The sequence below is a fragment of the Falco punctatus genome (genome assembly GCF_963210335.1).
Source record: "Falco punctatus genome assembly, chromosome: 17".
NCBI lineage: Eukaryota > Metazoa > Chordata > Aves > Falconiformes > Falconidae > Falco > Falco punctatus.
In genome coordinates, this window is record NC_137597.1 from 2,166,420 (window position 1) to 2,184,780 (window position 18,361).

The 18,361-nt window shown below is 41.0% G+C and overlaps 1 protein-coding gene across 5 annotated transcripts in view; it reads right to left on the reverse strand.

Annotated features, from left to right (window-relative positions):
• The window catches only part of CEPT1 (choline/ethanolamine phosphotransferase 1), a 32,252-nt gene that overhangs the window by 2,593 nt on the left and 11,298 nt on the right, over positions 1-18,361 (reverse strand). For 4 of the 5 annotated variants that reach the window (XM_080367512.1, XM_080367510.1, XM_080367513.1 and 1 more), the window contains exons 5-7: positions 6,263-6,347; positions 1,454-1,585; positions 434-592 (exon numbers count right to left, since the gene is read on the reverse strand). In XM_080367512.1, the coding sequence (XP_080223638.1) occupies positions 434-592; positions 1,454-1,585; positions 6,263-6,347 (376 nt within the window). Of the gene's footprint in view, positions 1-433; positions 593-1,453; positions 1,586-6,262; positions 6,348-14,249; positions 14,335-18,361 lie in introns of all 5 variants that reach the window. The other variant, XM_080367514.1, reaches the window with a different exon arrangement.

Genomic DNA, 18,361 nt, shown 5'->3' on the forward strand with positions numbered 1-18,361 from the left:
AGTTAAACCCTGAGCAGCTGTTCCAAACCTCAGCAGCTCTGTCAACCTTCTCTCTTTCTTCCAAACTTTCCTCCCCTCTGTACCTGCATCTGAGGGGGGTTTCAGCCATCTCTGTTCCAGCCCAGCTCATCAGACACACGTGTAAATACACTGTAAAAGAGTGATTAAACAGCTGGGAAAGGGGGAGAAAACTCAGGCAGCTGTAAGCTGTTCTGGCACTATGTAACCATGGCATTAGCTTAAAGTTTACTACTCCCCTTTCAAACAGAGGAAAGGATCTGCTGCACCTTCAAGCTACTGAAAGCAAGTAAAGCACGAGTATCACTTGAGTACCCAAACAGATGCAAGTCAATCAATGGAATAACCAGAGGACTTAAATCTACAAAACGTTTTACTGCAATAAGAAGAAATTCAAAGGTTCTGGCACACTTACCACTAGTTTATTTGTTATCTTAGCAGATACAAAACCAAAAGTAAGTATATATAAGCAGGGATGCCTTTCAAAGAGCTGCACTGCAGATTTCTTGTAGATCATTGCAGCTAACGCGATCACTGACCCAATATGAAGAAAAGGTGAAAGGACACTTGTTCCCTACGGTGAGATTAAAGTTAAAGCATTAGGTTAACAAAACACGCATGTTGCAAAGAAACCTCACTAAGCCAGTCACGTGGGTGGTTTCTAATTAAAATCACATTAAAAGCATGTCTTTGAGCACTGGTATTAACAGGAACAAAGCGTGGTGAAACTCGAGTGAGCATGAGCTGAGCATGTGGTTGAACTTTTGTTGTGCTGGGGAAGAAAACAAGGTTTTAGGCAGCAAGTAGTGCAGTTTTGACACCTGCCACACAGGCAGTGGCTAATGCTTTTAGCAAGTAACAGGAGACACTACTGCCATCGCTTCCTCTGTGCCAGCCAGAAAGCAACTAAACCAGGCTTCTAGGTAGCAAATAATTATTACAGCGGTATAGAATTGTTTTTTGGAAAACTCCTGGTGCTCTGGAATCAATCATCACCTTCACAGACACAAGGTACCTGTGCAGATACCTCTACCTGTACTTCTTCACTGGTAATATGAGTAATACAGATCTTGTAGAAGGATCAAAACCATAATCAATCTTCCTGATAAATTCCCTTCTGAATGGATTTTTTTGCATTGGATTTTTCTATGAACTCTTGGGGGTGGTGGGTGGTATCTGTGTAACCTGTTTTATATGAATAACTCAGAAGCAAATATTAAAGTAGCATGAGCACATTTAATCGCTCAAATTTTAAAACACTTGACTCCTAAAGCTACTATTCTCACAGAGACCACCTTAACTGGTTTTCCCCAAGTCAGCAAGGAACTGAAAGGAAAATGTTTCACATGTAGGAGGTATTATGTTACATAAAAACAAAGGCATGGCTGAAAAGCCATAGAGTGCTGAAGAGTAACTAGTAGAACAAAGTACTTACTGCTATAGTGGATCCATTTTTGCCCACTCCACCTGTGAAGATCACACCAAAGTAGTTTGTACAGGAGAATATTGTTCCTGCGACAGTACAGAGAGCCGGGAATATTTTCACTTGAATATTCAGTATTGGGATCTTAACAGAAGAGAGACAAGAAGTTAGAATATGCAAAAGCAAACTAAAATTGGGCTTAATACTTCTGGTGCACTCAAACACTCCACTTTCCAACACCACATTATTTGCTGTTCTTTCTCTGCTATACAGAAATTTAAATTTCTACAAGGCAATGAGAAACGTGTATTTTTCCAGTAATCCTCCCACCAAGCTTCCTATAAAGCCAGACTTATCCTCATTTACCTGAAAAAAAAAGTCATCAAAAGCAGACAAGCGGGCAGAAACCACAAACTTGCTAGCTAAATCACTCAGCTATTACATGGGACAGAAAGGCATCAGGCATCTTTTCTGAAGCTGGTTGTAAAACTCACAGCTGCAGCCCAAGATCAAACTGGGCAAAGCAAGAGCCGTTGGAGATGATTAAACCAAGTCCCTTGAGAAACTGGATCCTATCTTACAGGCAAGAGAAGGGAAGCAAACAGAGATCAGACAAGACATCTCAGAGCCCGTCAGCCTAGGATGGCAAGCAACGAGGCTGCTAAAGAAGTGAAAAATGAGCACAAGCAGCTTTGAAAGAAAAGCAGTATTCTTCAGTTTTTTAATGTTTTCAAGCAAAACAGGAGAAACTAGATGAGAAGAAAGTTTTAAAAATACCCACAAGAAATATGGAAGCAAATGTATAGATAAAGTTGGGAAGTTTTGGTTCCCTCTAAACAACTACTAAAAATCTTCACGAACTCTTGATTTAGGAACTGAAGTCATAGCACTCAACTGAATAAACACACTTGGCCCCCCAACAACCAGGCGTCCAACTACATACAGAAGCCCAAATGAAGTCAAGTTGTTTCTATTTTCCTTCAGTTACACTCTCAGTGTAGCTTTCAGCAGGTAAAGATCATCAGTTCTCCATTGCACTCAAATTAATCTCTCAACCTTTTCAGGGATTAATTAAGAGGCAGAGCCAGCTTTAACTCTTCATGCCTTGCTCTCGGGCAGCCTACAGATGAACTCCCAGACCACCTCTCCAAATCACGGCCCCGTGAGCAGCATATTTCTCCCTTGCTCAGACTGTGCTGTTAAGTCAAAAAAAGATAAAGACGGTAAAGAAAGAGTAATGACAAGTAAACAAGAGGCATACATTGCCCAGACCGGAGTGCTAACTGTAATCAACCATTAATGCCACTGGGCGTGGGACTCCTGAAGGTCTCTCCTCAGCCTTGATGAAGGCAGGTACCCGCGCTGCCCTCTGCCTCAGGGTGCTTTGGCATTTAAGGAGTGGGGTGAATTTGCTCTGCCACAGGAAGAAAACAATGGCAAGCTTCTTACAGGAGTCAAAAGACATTAAGTTCGACATTTCCCAAAGGCAAGGGGAATCTGCTGGAAAGAACACCGCGTGAACTCCCGACTACTACTAACACATCTGCGAATGCTGCTTTGGAGAGGCAGAAGGATGAGATCATACTGTTACGACATCCAGTTTGGCCAGTTACGCTTCATTAACACTCTCTTTTTTGCTTCCACGAATAGCTGCATCAGTGATAGGTATCACAGTGCACTTACCTGGCAGAAACAATTAACAGGAAACAAAGCTACATACAGAAATTCAGCAGAGGAAAGCCAAAGGAGACATATAAAAAGGCCAGCGCCTGCTAAATTGTTTTGCATACAAAATGGAAGCAGCAAGGCCAAAAGTTGGAAGCAGCAAAGGCAAGCAAATATCACAGGGGTGAGGGAATGCCCTGAGTAGAGGGAGAGAGGAAAAATCTTCCTACAAAATGGCACCGCAGCCCCAGACTTCTCAAATGAAAGGACACTACAGGGCAAGCCACAAGACCTCCTTGTCTGGTATTCCATAGATCACTGCAGTCCATGCAATTATTCTGACCGGTAATTGCACAGGTTTCACAGAAGTCAGGTGTGTGCAGAACTTCAGAAGACACTGTCAATAATGCAGAAAAGTATCACAAGCCAAACGTTTTGCAAGCAAATTCCGTTCTCTGTTAAACCCCTTGTCACTGACTACAAGAGAGGCTGCTTGGCACAGCAAGCTTCTGAATACAGGCACATCCTGGTAGAGGGAGCATTCCAGCTTTGGGGAAAAACAACACGTGTGTGTTAATAAAAACAAGTGGCAGCAGGGAAAGAAGGGATTAACAGTGCCAGAGCCTGGATTAAAGACAGTCCGGAGTCACTTGCCAGAACAATAATGTCAGGTCTCTGGACTAGATGCCACCAGAGTTTTGTGCAGCATTAATTGGGATTTTAAAAAAATACATATATAATTGGGAAACAGCTAAGGGCTCATGCAAGCAGCATGTAAGAGACAATGCATCTCTAAGTGGACTAAGACACTTCCTCAAGAAGCTCCTTGGCTAGCTCCGTCACAAATACCACCGCCAGCTGGGCAGCTGAGTCCAGGAGTCTCCGCACAAGCTGGATCCCAGCTGCAGTTGAGAGCTGTGTCTATATGCACTTCAGTCACACTGCAAGAAGAGTAACAACTCATAGCTGGCCAAAACCAAGCTTGCTTTGTACTCGTGAAGCATTTATGCTTTTAAAGATGACATCGTGAAATAAAACTCAAGCAAATGGAGCGTTTTTCTCACTTCAAACAGAAAAAAAACCCTCTATATAATCAAAGCATCCAACAACTTGCACCTAAGCTTTCTCACTTTACTCACATTTTCCAAACGAGGATCACAGCTGCAGTTGTACTCACCATCCACCAGAAATTACCAAGCTCCAGAAGCTTTGCAGAAGAGCATTTTAACACACTTTAAAGAGAATCTACACTGACAGAAAGAAGGAAGCCAATACAGGTATACACCATTTCGGGGGGGGGGGGGGGGGGGGGGGGGGGGGGAGGGGAGGGGCAGAAAAAAGCTAATGGAAGCAACAATTGACAAAATACATCATTCTGCATTTAGCCTGTTCAGATTGCTACGCTTTTTGCGTGTTAGCATAAGAAAGTGGAATGTTTGAGTTCACAACCACATTTTATTCCATTATTTTTCCCCCCAGATAGAAACAAACCAAAAAATAACAAACCACCAATTTTGATGTCACAAAACATTAAAGGATTGGGGAAGGGGGTAGGGTAAGGAAGGGCTGTGTGATATATTTTGCTCTGCAAGTAGCAAATAACATTTATCTCTAAACACAAAATCTCACACATTGAATGAAAAATCTCTCATTATTATAGGAAACCTGATCAAGTTTGCAGAAATGCCTCCATTAATCCAACAAAATAGCTTAATCTTTTGGAAGCAACTTGGCCAAATGCTGCTGCAACCCAGAACTTCTAACAGGTTTCACGATTTTGCTGAAAAGGGTTATTTAATAGGTTATTTTAAAGAGTTATTGATTTAAGTTATTAAATAACAGGAAAAAGAGTAATTTCTAAGTGCCTGTAAACACCACCTTGCACTTAATTGTACCAGAGGTTGCTGTGGCAGCATTTTTTGCCCCTTTTTTTTTTAAAAAAAAAAAAAAAAAGGGAAAAGCTAACAGAGCATGAATTGGGAAATTTCCATTTGTAATGCAGAATAGCAGCTCCATGGGGATGTTGGCCACGCTGATCTCTCTGGAAAAGTTTGGTACCAATAAGCTGACTTGTAGCCTCATTTTTTTTTAGAATTAATTCTATCCACACTCATTGTCTTAAGACAGCATTTACTTTGCAGTTTACATCATTAATTGGGGGGTGGTTGTAAGCCTGAAAGCACATGTAGCAAAATTGGGGTAGCCAAAGTTAGCTCCTTTTCCTAGAGACTCTCTACAGTGTTAGAGGGTTCATTTCTCCAGTTACACGAAGCTGATTAGAAATTAATTTATTATTATTCAATTTAGGGTGACATGTCTTAGTGATTTTTTGGCCATCTCTTGGTTTTATTGCAAATCAGTATTTCTTTATCCACCTGAAGAATTTATCAGGTACACAAAAAAAGATCAATAGTCTGGAAGGAAAACCTTCCAGGAAATCAATGCTTTAGATGTTTCTTCCAGAAATGTGGTGATTTTTTTTTTATTATTAATATATGCACATATATGCTTTTCTCTGGCTAATGCCATTTTGATAGCCCAATGTGGTTTCGGTAATGCAAATATAAAGTCAACTCATGACAGCCCATAAACTGCCAGCTGACATGGCCTCATAAACCTATGTAACACCTGCAGGATCTACATACAGCCAGCTTGCTTAATTAGGATGATCTTTGCTCAAAAAAAAAGTGACTTTTTTCCCCCTCCCCATACAGATAGGAGTTGTCAGCCATATCCAGGCCAAATTATCTACTGATGGTTACCAACTGCTCTCCAAAAGCTTCCCCCATATCCTCAATCCAATTTAGTACTCCTCCGTTGCTGATCTAGCTTGCTGCACGAGGCTCAGCCAAGTTTTGGCCGGCTCTCTCAAAGGAAGCTGGGCTCCTCTGAAGGTACATTTAACTTTGTGCAACCTTTGATAGCTCTCTACCTGCAAACACAAGATACAGAATAACAGCTTGTTTCAGTAACACTGATAAAAATCAGAAAGCACAGTTATTGCCACGTGACCTATACGCCAAAACATTTATTGCCATTTATGAGGAAAAGGGAGACTTCCCCTCACAAATTAAACCGTGCTACTATATACAGGCAGTTCTTCCAGGGGTCTATCAGTCTATAAAAAGGATAAAATAAGAACATGAACAAAATTACCAGAGATTGCCAAAAAGGTGGTCCTCCAATCACTGCCAGTAAATGCATGATTATTATGAAGATTTGTACTTCAGTCACATCAATTCTGATTAGGTACAAAAAGCCAAAAAAAGCAAAAATTATTGAAAGCAATTTCAAGTCAGTTATTTGCAAGCTCAGCAGCTCTCCTCTATCATGCACAGTATAGAAACTCCAAAACACTGAGGAAAACAAGAGACAAAATTTATAGATACTTTAGAAAGCAAAAATATATTTTAGTTTTATTATTAAAATTAAGACCCGTGCCGTGCTATATGTTTTGGTTTATTTCACAGTGCAATAAAAATCCATTTTGTCAAGAGGAACAGCTGGAACTCTTAACTGCCCACTGCCAGCTGCAGAAATAAACATTCAGTTTTAACCTGGCCCACCAAAAAAAAAGAATTTATTTCAGACAATAAAATTCAGGGGAAATATTTTTAATCCCTATTTTTTTAATATGAATAGTCTCTCTGAATAGCATCAAACTTTAAACAGCAAAACAAATCCCTGAAGAGTTTATGCAAATGTATACAGTAGTCAGCTGCACTGCTGAAGGTTACACAACTCTGTCCCCAGCATGCAGCAAGAAGAAAAACCATTCCTGGTTCTAGCGTAGCTAGTGTAGTTTGTAGAAGGGTAAGAAGGAAAGGCTTGTAGAAAAAGACTGAATTTAAGACTTGGTTTTGAAGGGCATGCAAAAGTCTTGGAGCTAGCAAGAAGGAAGAATGGCCATACAAACCAGTTCCAGAAATAGAAGTAAAGAAAAATACAAGCGAAACAAAAGAGGATGGACTTGCTGGTGTATTCCGTGAAGCCATGTAACACTAACTCATACTGAAGTATTGTGCCAAAAAGAATCCTTCGAGTCAGTGTGAAGTATTTATGGCATATTGCTTATCACTGATTATACAGTTCTATCTAGAAAGACTCAAAACAGCTTCTTGGGAATACATGCTGTGCTGTTACAAAGACACTCTTGGTACCAACTGCATTGGCGTCGTGGAATAATGGTTCAGGGGTGGGTTTTTTGTCTGTCTGCTTTAAATGCGCTACAAGACCATATAATTAAGAGTTTAATATCAGATCAGTGTGCTACCTCAAGTTCTCTACAGCCTTTTCTCCAGTTTTGGAATGGATCCTCTCAATTGAGAACCTCCAGTCTGGCCAAAACCATAATTTTGTTTCAGCAGCAGATCAATACTCACAAGGTATAGTTATAAGGCTGCATCTAATTTCCTCGTAGAACATCGCCCAAAGCACAGGAAAGCAGAAGGGCCACGGTACATGGCATTCAGTGCAATCTCTTACTTTACTACAGATTCTCTGCATGGCGGCTGCTGCTTGCAGCCGGCTGCAACAACGCTGCAGCCACCTCCCACTGTGCAACCTCACCTTCCCATCAGCCAGGCGACTTTCTGAACAACCCCCGAAGCGCAGGGCACGCGCCGATTCTGCTGTCGACCGCAGGCAAACAGGATACGAGGCACCCAGCCCCCGACTATTGCAAAGCACCGCTGCTCCCCGCTTACAAAGTAAGCGAGCAGTGGAGCAGCAGAAGGGAGCATAAAGGATTAAGATAGAGAGCAGCAATACCCACAAACTGGCCAAACTCTCAGCGTATAATGGGGAAGTTTAGCCAAGGTTGTCAGAAGAAATCTAGAGCAGACGACAGTTTCCTTTACGTGCCTTGGCTTTGCAGATTTTCTTTTCACTACACCAAATGTGGAGACACGAGATACACAGGAAATAGCCTCAGGTGTCCTCCTGTACTCTCATTTGTTCAATAACAATCCTGCCTGGGCAATCGGAACTGGCTTGGAGAAAAAATTAATTTCCAAAAAGAGGAAAGAATGTTCTATAAAAATTCACATTTTCAGTCCCCATACAAACAAATTAAGCCATTGAGCTACCTTGCAAAAGAAAACGTTCAGCCATGCAAAAAGAGAAACAGCATCTGATTAAATGCAAATTGCTTCCTCCTAGCTTTTGGAGTCAGCATGGAAACGTGTTTTCAACGTGTGCAAATGAGGAAGGGCTGAAGCAGCACTCTGAACCCACACAGGTTAAACAGGAACACGTTTTAGCCTGTTTCACTACCACTGTCAAATGACCTAAAAGAACATAAAGCAACAGAGAAAGCTCACAGAAACAGTGACTAATAACTAACGTAAGTAACCCAAATTTAGAGCTTTCCTTGGACAGTAAACCAGGTTTCTTTTGGCACCAGTAATCTTAAGGCAAAATAAAGTAAGGTCATATACCTAAAAAAAAATATTCAGATCATAAAAGACAAGATATTCTGAAAGACAGTGTCTTACACAAAACCAAGCACCAAACCAAATCCATGGAAGCAGCACGGGGATCCAGGTCAGGGAGAACAGCATTATCTTCTCTACACAGGCATGGTACAACCTTTGCTCCATTGCCTGTAGCTCTGCTCTCCCCAACTCAAATAAAAATGGCATCAGGCAGCTGGAAAGGTTCAGCAATGAACTGCAAGTATATTTGGTTAAAAACTCCTCCCTGACTTATTATAAGAATCTCATATTGCAGAACAAATAGCAGTCTTAACTTCAACGCTACATAAAGAGAAGATTGTTAACATCAAAGGGCGCCTTAAGACAGAAGACAAAGGCACAAAACCAACCGAGGAAAAGCTAAACACCTAAACTGTCACCTAATTAAAGCGCAAGTTCTTTAATACCAAGGATGAAAAAGGACTGTGAACTTCCTACACTCATTAAAACTACTGTTAGATGACTTGGACATGCTTGACACCAGTAGAGTACATGCCTGATTCTGGCACTATCCAGTAATATTTTTTTGCAGTATGTCAAATGGCCACTACTTAATTTAAGAATACAGGAATCCAGACAGGCAGCTCCTCAAAGCCTGACCAAAGGAAACAACATTTGGAAACAGAAGCTGGGTGAAAGGGAAAAGCAGCACACTGTTCCTCTCTTCATTTATCTTGAATTTAAAAAGACTGTGCAACTACAGCATAAACTGGACTAAATCCATGTTGCTGCTAAAAGGAACAGTCATCCCAGCTTCTATGAAGACCTACCACTTTCTCCCCACAAAACCCACCTGCTCGGTCCCACTTTCTCCCCTGTGGCAGCACTACAGTCTCAAGCCATCACCTGGGTTGGAAAACTGCCTTAGCTAAAATGACCCAACCAAAAAAAAAAAAAAAAGGTTCCCGTTCCAGTTCCTAGCGCATCAGCTTTCCTTATCCATTCGATGTGGCCTCACAGATGATGGCAGCACGACGCAGAGGGCAGCGGCACGGCCGGGCTGCCTCGTCTGGCAGCTGAACAAAATCTGCTGAGACACTGCGACTGGGCAGCTACAGACCTGGGGGATGAGGGAGGAACAGGAGGAATAAATGGGAATGAGTTAAGGCAGCGGACTGCTACCAGTGTTCAGAAAAGTCCTAACCAGCCCTTAAAATGTTAACAATAACATAGCTGAAAGAGTGCAATTAGAAAACAAAGCAGCAGTGCTTTTGACAAGATACTGGGCAAAGGTAATGCATGGCACCACCTGGAAAGCATTAATCACGCAGTCTAGAGGGCATTCATTCCTACACTTTAATGATTAACTCGTATTATATTAATTGCTTCAAGGCAAAATGTGCTAGTAATAAAAAGATCCATAAATTGCCTCAGTCACCATATTGTTTTTAAACTCTGGTAGAACTGGGAAAGTGCCTAATAAAATGACCAGGCAAAAGCAGGGCTGTAGGGAAAGTGGCTTGCTCAGTTTGGATGTAGATCAACTTTCTGTACTCCCCACACTGCTCTTCTGAGGAAATACACATATAGCTTGCTTCAGTGGTTAAGGATATCATTTGCAAAGCAGGGTGATAACGCTCCTGCCTGAATACTGCGTAAACAGCACTGTATTTTTTCCACATAAAGTTCCATTGCACATTGAAGTGCCTCTTCCTATGATAAGGACTACAGAAAATGCAAACTGGAGTAGTGGATCACTTACCAGCTAGTAGTAACAAAATATTTTAACTTCAATGAAAAAGATAGGCCCTACAAGGAAAAAAACCCACAGCACTGGGAAACGAAAAATGGGAAAAGGCCTGTGGTACTGCAGATCCCCCCCCAACCCCCATCCAGTTACTGCACACAACCAGTTCTGGTGCCATAAGCAAACCTGTAGGAAAGCAAAGACATTTCAAAGCAAGAAGGGAATTGGCAAGTTCAGAGTCTGATTCTATTTTCTCCTTGCGTTTGTATTTATTTACTCTTTTAAATCCTACAGTGGACATCCTAAGCTCTTTCCATTTGTTTCTTCTAACAGCATGACTTCTGCAGCTCAAGCAAGGGGGTTTCTTAAAGACTCTTAACTGAGATATTTTCAGCAATCACTTGAGCCACACTTCCCCTAACCCCATAGGTTTTTTGCCCGATGTTTCCTGACAAATTGAGTCATGTCAGCATTGCCCAAACAGTTTATGTTGCCAGAATGATGCAGAGCCACAGTGCACAATATGTAGCGGATCCCCGATAGCTATGAAATGAAGAAAATGAAACAAACCATTTCCCCCAGGACATGCCCACACTTCAACAGATGGACATAAAGCTATTGTAACAGTTCCTCAACAGACACAAAGCAGTCTAGTTCCAAAGATCACTTCTTCAAATAAACTTTTTCATCTTCTAGAAAATAAACAGAAGACCCTGATTCAAGTTTTTAAGATCACCAGGAACACTCAGGCAAAGAACCAACGAACAAAGATCAGACACTGAAGACAAAGCAACAAAGAACTTTTGTTGTCTCAATATTTTAACAAACTAAACATGCGGAGACAGAACATCTAATTGCAAAGCTGAGAAAAACATTGAAAATGACCCTGAAAAAATAAGGATTCTGCAGCAAACTGATGTTAGGAAAGAACAATAAACAGCAGCTCTGCAGAACTGAAGATAGCAAACAGGGACTAGGTCAACCAATGTCAACACTGCACCAGCTACCTGTGTGAACTAAAGGCTGTAAACAAGAATATCTAGGGGTGTTAATTCAAATAAAGTCATGGAAGCATAAAAGTTGTGCGGTTTTAAATGCACATATAATCCCTCGCTCCCTGTCTACCTAAATTCACAAGACAGCAGAATGCCTACGAGGCTTCAAAGGACATTCTGAAGTTCTTGCAGGAAGACCGACATGGACTTTACTGTGCAGGCTTCAACACATTTTACTCTGCCTTTCCTTGTCGTGACAAACTTGAACGCAGATTACTTGCTAGTTTTCAAACTACTGTACAGTTTTCTGACATAATAGGAGATTACCAGGAAGACTATTATTTTAACATTTCCTTTCCTATAAAAGCCCGAGTATTGCCCAGATTGATCTTAAAGACCTTTATTCACAATTCCTTGATATGGTTGTGCTAAACTGTATTAAAACTGCCCAATTCTGGTCTCTAAAAAAGCACCAAAATGCGAGGTAAAACATTACAAGCAAAAGTCACCTTCCAGCGGTACGAGTACCGAAGGGTGACACTGCAGAGCTGCAGGGAGGCAGGGCTGAAGCTCTTCAGAATTCTGCACATTTACACTGCAAGTTAGGGTAAACCTGTTTTAACTTGATTCCCCAAATCCTGTTGTTTTCCATTGTTTAAAGCCAGCAGGTTCTTTTAAATAATTTCTCCATAGGCTAAAGGCATAAGCAAACTTCATTAACAGTTTAAGACATTTTTTTTCTCCTCCTTGACGAATAAAAAGCCTTACTGCCCAGCACACACAATTACAAGGTTTACCCGTGTTGCAAGCACTGTAAGCTATTTCACTTTGTATTTTGCCAGATCATGTAGTATTTGAGAGGGCTACATTATTATACCTTCTCATTACAAATGTTTATCACATCTAACAGCTTTCAGATGAAAAAGAACAGCATGAATGCACACTTCCTGTAGCTTATCCATCTCAGATGGTGCAATACTGAAACAAAAATCTCTACCATCTGACCTCAAACTGCGTAAAATAAGCGTGATGCTTTGTGTGTTCTCAGTAAATGGCTTAGAAGCAGCAGTATCTTCACTTAAACAGACTAAAACAGATGCCAGATGGCATCTGAAACTATGTACGTGAGAATTTTAGAAGTTGATTAAGTCTACGCTGTAATTCAGTATGCCTAAAAACTGATTAAAACTAGTGTATATGAGTGGACTTGTCACAAGCAAGCACTTGGCATGCTGTTACTGGAGCAAAAGTCACAAAATGGCCTGCCTGGCTCGTCCACTACACACACCACTCCTACCAAGCACTGCATTTATTTGCGAAACAAATTCCTTCTTGAATGGCAAAGGCATCCTTTCCAAGGGTGGAGACCACAGGTAGAGTCTGTACAGACTGACACCTTGTGCTGGTTTTGGCTGGGAGAGAGTCCATTGCCACATCTCCATCAGCTCCAGGTCACCTGTGCAGAGAATCAGACCTCCCTCTCCTCCAACAGCCAGCCATCTGTCCTCATCCATTTTAAACAACTCCCTGTCCTTACAGAATTAAAGTTGCTTCCTCTTGCAGAACTATCATACCAAGGGGTGACTTCAGAAGTCTCTCAGTGTTTTGGTACTAAGGGATTTCTTTTCGCCCTAAGTGACTCCTTGGGCAGAGTCATAATGCTGTTATCACAACAAGCGAAAATCTTGATTAAGCTCTTCCTTCCCTCAAGTTATTGCTTGCTACATTACCATTTCCTGAGATTAAGTATTTCCAGCCTTTCATAGACTGTCAACAAAGTATTTAAAAATCATGTCATCTGACTACCTTCAGAGCATGCCTAACTGGCACTTGGCTTAAACTGTCAGATGCAGCCAGTGGGTACACATACAGCATGATTTAGCAGACTGCTGATATTGTTTGATCTGAAGTAGAGCTGCTAATTAAGGACTAACAGCCTTGTAAAAGCAGAGATTGGGCTGAACCACTACATGAAAAAAACAAATCAGTGCAATTTACATCAATGCAAGTTTAACAAAGGGTATGTAAACAAACAACAACAAAAAAATCTGGTTTATTTCAAATCTGATGCAATTTTAAGAAGGCTATCAAAAAGCTATTCTTCTATCCTCAAATATTTCAAAGGAAAGTCACGGCTAATACGCCAGGCAACTATGTGAAATTTCAAGGAACTCAACTTGCTTACTTTCAATGTCACCATTTTATTGGCAGTGGCGGGGCAACCCCCACCACCACTATACACTGTATTAAAAAAAGCTGAAATAAGGAAGAGAAAGTCCTTTCTAAAGAGCAGTAAACCAGAGCAGAGAAGGATATATTTAGCACAGACATAAGGAAAAGCATTTTGATAATGAAGACAACCAGGAAATGAAGTTCCTTAATGAAGCTACAAGCACAGTTAAGTGACTGGACTACACAGATGAAGTGGCATAGTTCAAACGTGGTGTTTTTAACCAGTAACTGGTGACTTTTATGCTATTGCATATTGCTATTGCTATTAAATTATTGTTTAAATGCTATTGCACGGCATACAGTTCCCTGAACTAGCCAAGAAATTCTTTTTTTCTGGTGGAAAAGTATTTAAACAGCAATAACAAAAAAGTTTCTACAGCTTTAAACAGCTGTTCCGACAAAATTATTCTACACCCACACTTACAGAGCTGCTTCCACAACCCTGGTTAGCTTTTAGGTGAAGCCAGAACAGTGACAAAATAAAAATAAGTGTTTAAAGCAAACTCTTTTTAACTGGCAGTATTTGCTTTGTTTTCAAGTCAAACACAATGCTTTCAAGAAAGATTATTTCCAGCCAGATTGGATTTTTACTGCTCATTCACATTTCCCAAACATTTTCCCCCTGGTATTAAAGCACTTGTGAAATACCCTTAGACAGATGCTTTTCATATACCAGTTACTACGTGCATGACAAAGGCGCTGTGTCTGCTTAGTCCATGCCATGGTTTGCCAGGTAGCGTTAACGTTCACTTTACCGTGTAGTTCCAGAACCAGGGTCCCAGAGATCCTGTGAGAAGCTGGATTGCTATTGTACAGAGCATAGACTCCGTAACATCAAATCTACGTACGAGGGAAAGAAACATTTCAAAACATTTTCCTGAGCACTTCAGTTATATGGAGCCATTAGAACGGATCTTCAGTCACAGCACAAAGAATAAAGTCCAGAAAACTAAGGGTGCAGCACTGAGACAATTTAAAGGGTAAGTCAGAGGAAGGGGATTAATGACCACGATAAAAATGAGAGTATTAATGAGTTAAAAATATTGTAACCCACATACTTTTTTTTAATGCATTTAAAATCCCATTCAGAGCTTCTGCAATTTACAGTACCACCGCAACACATGGGCAAACAATCATTGGTGTGTGCATGAGGAAACAAAATGAACTTCCTTGCTCCAAGTCACAGCAAATAAAATTCATGACCAAACATAATCCAGGACCTCTCATCCTCCCTACCCTATGTTCAGATCTCCAGATAACACTGAATATATTAATTTGTCATCTAGAGATGCTACTGCGTATTTTTTGTAGAGCAGACTGCGTCTTCAGTTCACCACCTCCCTCTGCTCACATGACTCCTTGGTAAATAATGCTGAAAAGAGTCATGTGAGCTCTGGACCCCTACTCAGCAGTAACTGAACTCCATCCTGTATATATTTATTTTTTCACCCAACAGAAAGGGATGAAAAAACATGCTGTAGCCAACAGAGATACAACTACCACACATAGTCCTTATAGAAGTGGTATAAATCTGCACTTTACCGTAACTATAAAATATTTTAAAGTGTGATCAAATTAAACTACATTAAACCATCTAGTAACATGCCAATTGATTAAAAAGGTACATCAAGGAAACAAGAGTTCATTGTGATCACACTGACAGAGATTAAGAAGTGCAGTTATGACGGGCAGTCCTGTGCTTGATGAGAGGTTACACTGAATTTCAGCCTGATAAGCATTGTCAGTTGAATTATCACAGCACATAATACGGTATACAGTTAGAAAAGGTAAGATTTGGTATTTTAGGGAATAAAGGAAGCGAAAGTCACATATACAAACACCACAGCTAACTCTGGTACTCTTGAACAGCTGCAGTTTCTCTTCCTTTTTTTCCTACGTCACTCAGTGATATTTGTAATCCAGACATGGATTCATTTTTTAAACATTATCTGGGAAAGCTTAAGAAGGGGCCGTTGACCTCAGCATGTGCTTAACTCTATTTAGATGTTGACAGTGACAAGTCTTATTTTGTACGCTGCCTGCTCTGCCGAGTTCCCTTGTCAAGCTGGTGAGAGCCTTGAGCCAATTAACACACAATTGATTAGTCATGCATCCAGAATATACTCTTGTCAGTGCTAATTTATTAAGCATTTTCCACTGGCAATTCTTAAGAGATCCTGTTTGATTAAACTAGCCATTAGACCTTACAAAGGCCACCACTGAATCAAGTTGCAGAGTTTAGAGACAGCTGCAGTCAATTCGCTCCTTGCCCAGCATCGCGAGCCGAAAGGATTCAGTTCGGAGTTGGGAGATTTCCTGAGCAAGTGAACCAAGAACAACAGGAAACAGATACTTACACTGAAGATGGCTCTGAAATCAAGTCAATCACTAGAAATACAGCTTCTTGTTAATATTCTGTGCAACTAAGGGGGGGCCTTTCTGTCCCATCCTCCCCCTTCCCCACATACAGAATTCCTTGTAGGAGTCCCATATAGCAAAACATAGCAGAAAAGAAAAACACTCTTGCCTCATCAGAAAATAGAAGTTACGAGGCTGGAAAATTCAAGGGGGTATGTCTACTATTTAATACTCTGTGTAGCAGCACTCTGGTCTGAGAAATGATGATTCTTCCATCTGTTTTATCTGTATCTACTAAGCATACAAGTGGGATTACTCAGGCTGGGCAATGAACTATGAATCTGAGCATGAGACAAAGGATTGTTTTCTTAAGGGAACCACTGCAGCAAGAGAAGAATGTTCATCATCACAACACAAGAGAAAAAAGGTTAGAAGTCACATGCTAGAAGTCCAAATGCTTAGTTTTAAATTATTACAGAGTTTAATCTTAACTCATTCTAATCCAGCATTTTCACTTGGACAGGACATAATGAAATACAAATAACATGAATAAAGCAAACTGTACAGAGGAATGAATGAATTAAAAATATTTCCAGCTACAGGAAATTCATGTTGAAGTAAAAATAATATTAAAAATGAGCCTGTCCTTTCCTTGTTCTAATACACTTATAACAATATGTAAATTTTTCCTTTTGCTGCTCACTAGTGTACGTGAAAAGTTGTACAGGTCAGACAACAGCCACATGCTTCACCTCATTACATTGAAGTTCACTATTTCACAGGGCAGTAAGAACATCTTTCAATGATAAAGGCAAAACAATCAGCAGCAGCAGCATCTCTGCACATGACCACCGGGTTTCTGGCTTAAAACACTGGTAAGGGACTTGTGAGAGGGAAAAGGAAGAGGATGATCACGTGGAAAACCTCCCACACCATTTACATCAGCCCTCGGCAATTTCAGCTGTATGTATGAGTGCTGTAGCAAGGCACTTATACATATTTATGCGATGCACACCAAGCACTACAGAGAAGCTGGCAGGTGGCAATGAGTGACTGAAGTGCACAGAAGGCAGGTTGCAAGCAGCAAACTTAACACCTACCACAACGCTACTTCAACACATCCTTCTTGCAAGCGTAGAGAAACCAATTCCCCTGTGACATTAAGAGGGACTCTTATTTGCAGAGGGAAGTTTGAAGCTCAGAAATCAAGGTGCTAAAGTTCTTCAAAAAGTGTTGGAAAAACTCCTAAAATGGAAAGTTTTAAGCCCTATCTATAATCACGGGGATTACTGCCTTATCTCCTAGCGTAGCCCTGAGATCCTAAAGCTGTTCCCAGGAGCAAGAACTCAATGTGCTAACTCTGACTTGGAAGGCTTCCATCTCTGTATTTTGGTATTTGGTGTGAATTGTCTATCCAAGACAACAAACTCACTCTTTCTGCTAACTGCTAAAGAGGCATCATTTTACCTGCTTTCTGAAATACAGCCTCATTTACTATCTCGCCTTTATACCTCAGTGGCAGTACTGGCAAGAGGGCTCAGCAGGTTAACCAAATTAACCTTCTTCCCTTCCTAAACCAACCCATTACCAAGTGGGCTCTTCTGCATGTACCACTGCTACAGTGTCACTGAACAAGAATGTTCCCCCAAATTCTCCAACATTCCTCAATAATGGTTGTTTTGTTAGACAGCCTGAATTCTTTTGCTTTCTCTGGGGACTATTCTTCAAATAGTCAAGACCGACCTTTAACTGTTCAGTTATAGAAAAGCTGGTAAGAACTGATCCTTCCTTTCAGCGTTTACTGATGTGCCTTTATGAAGCATCCTTAGAAACTAAGTTCCATCTCATTGTGTGTGTATATTTATACACACACCCCCTATAACTTCTACCATCACCAACTTCCCTTTTTTTCAATTAAGAAATGTTGGACTAAACCAGATAATGCAGTAACTCACAGGAGAAACGCTGGAGACCATGGTGCAGCAACATGCTCATGTCTCTAGGTAGACCCTTGCTGAGTGTCCACTGGGGTTTTAAAATGGTTTGGCACTTCCCCCAGTCCAGCATGGCCAAGCACACAAGGTCATGACCTGTGCATTACCAGTGCTTTTTGAAAAGCAACCTGTTTTAAGACAACACTCAAGTTGCAATGCAGAACCCAGCTCAGATCCGACAGACTATATAATAATAATAATATTAATAATAATAATAGCTGTAGCTTCACCTCCAGCCACCCTGGATTGGAGACATCTGGAATTTAGCACTCAGGCTGTCTGTGCACTGACCTTGTAAGGCTGGATACAGCACCGAACCTGCGTAGCAGACATCTCCTAATATACTTCTGAAAGCCAGAAGAGTGAGCATGTACAGTACCAAATCCAAGTGGATTAAGTTCGGATCCGCAAGAACCAGAGCTAGTAATCACTCCTGGGCTCCAGCTAACAGCAGGCAAATCCCTCTCGGGGTTTGTGCACCACATTCCCTAACGCTCTGGTTTCGGCAGCGTGTT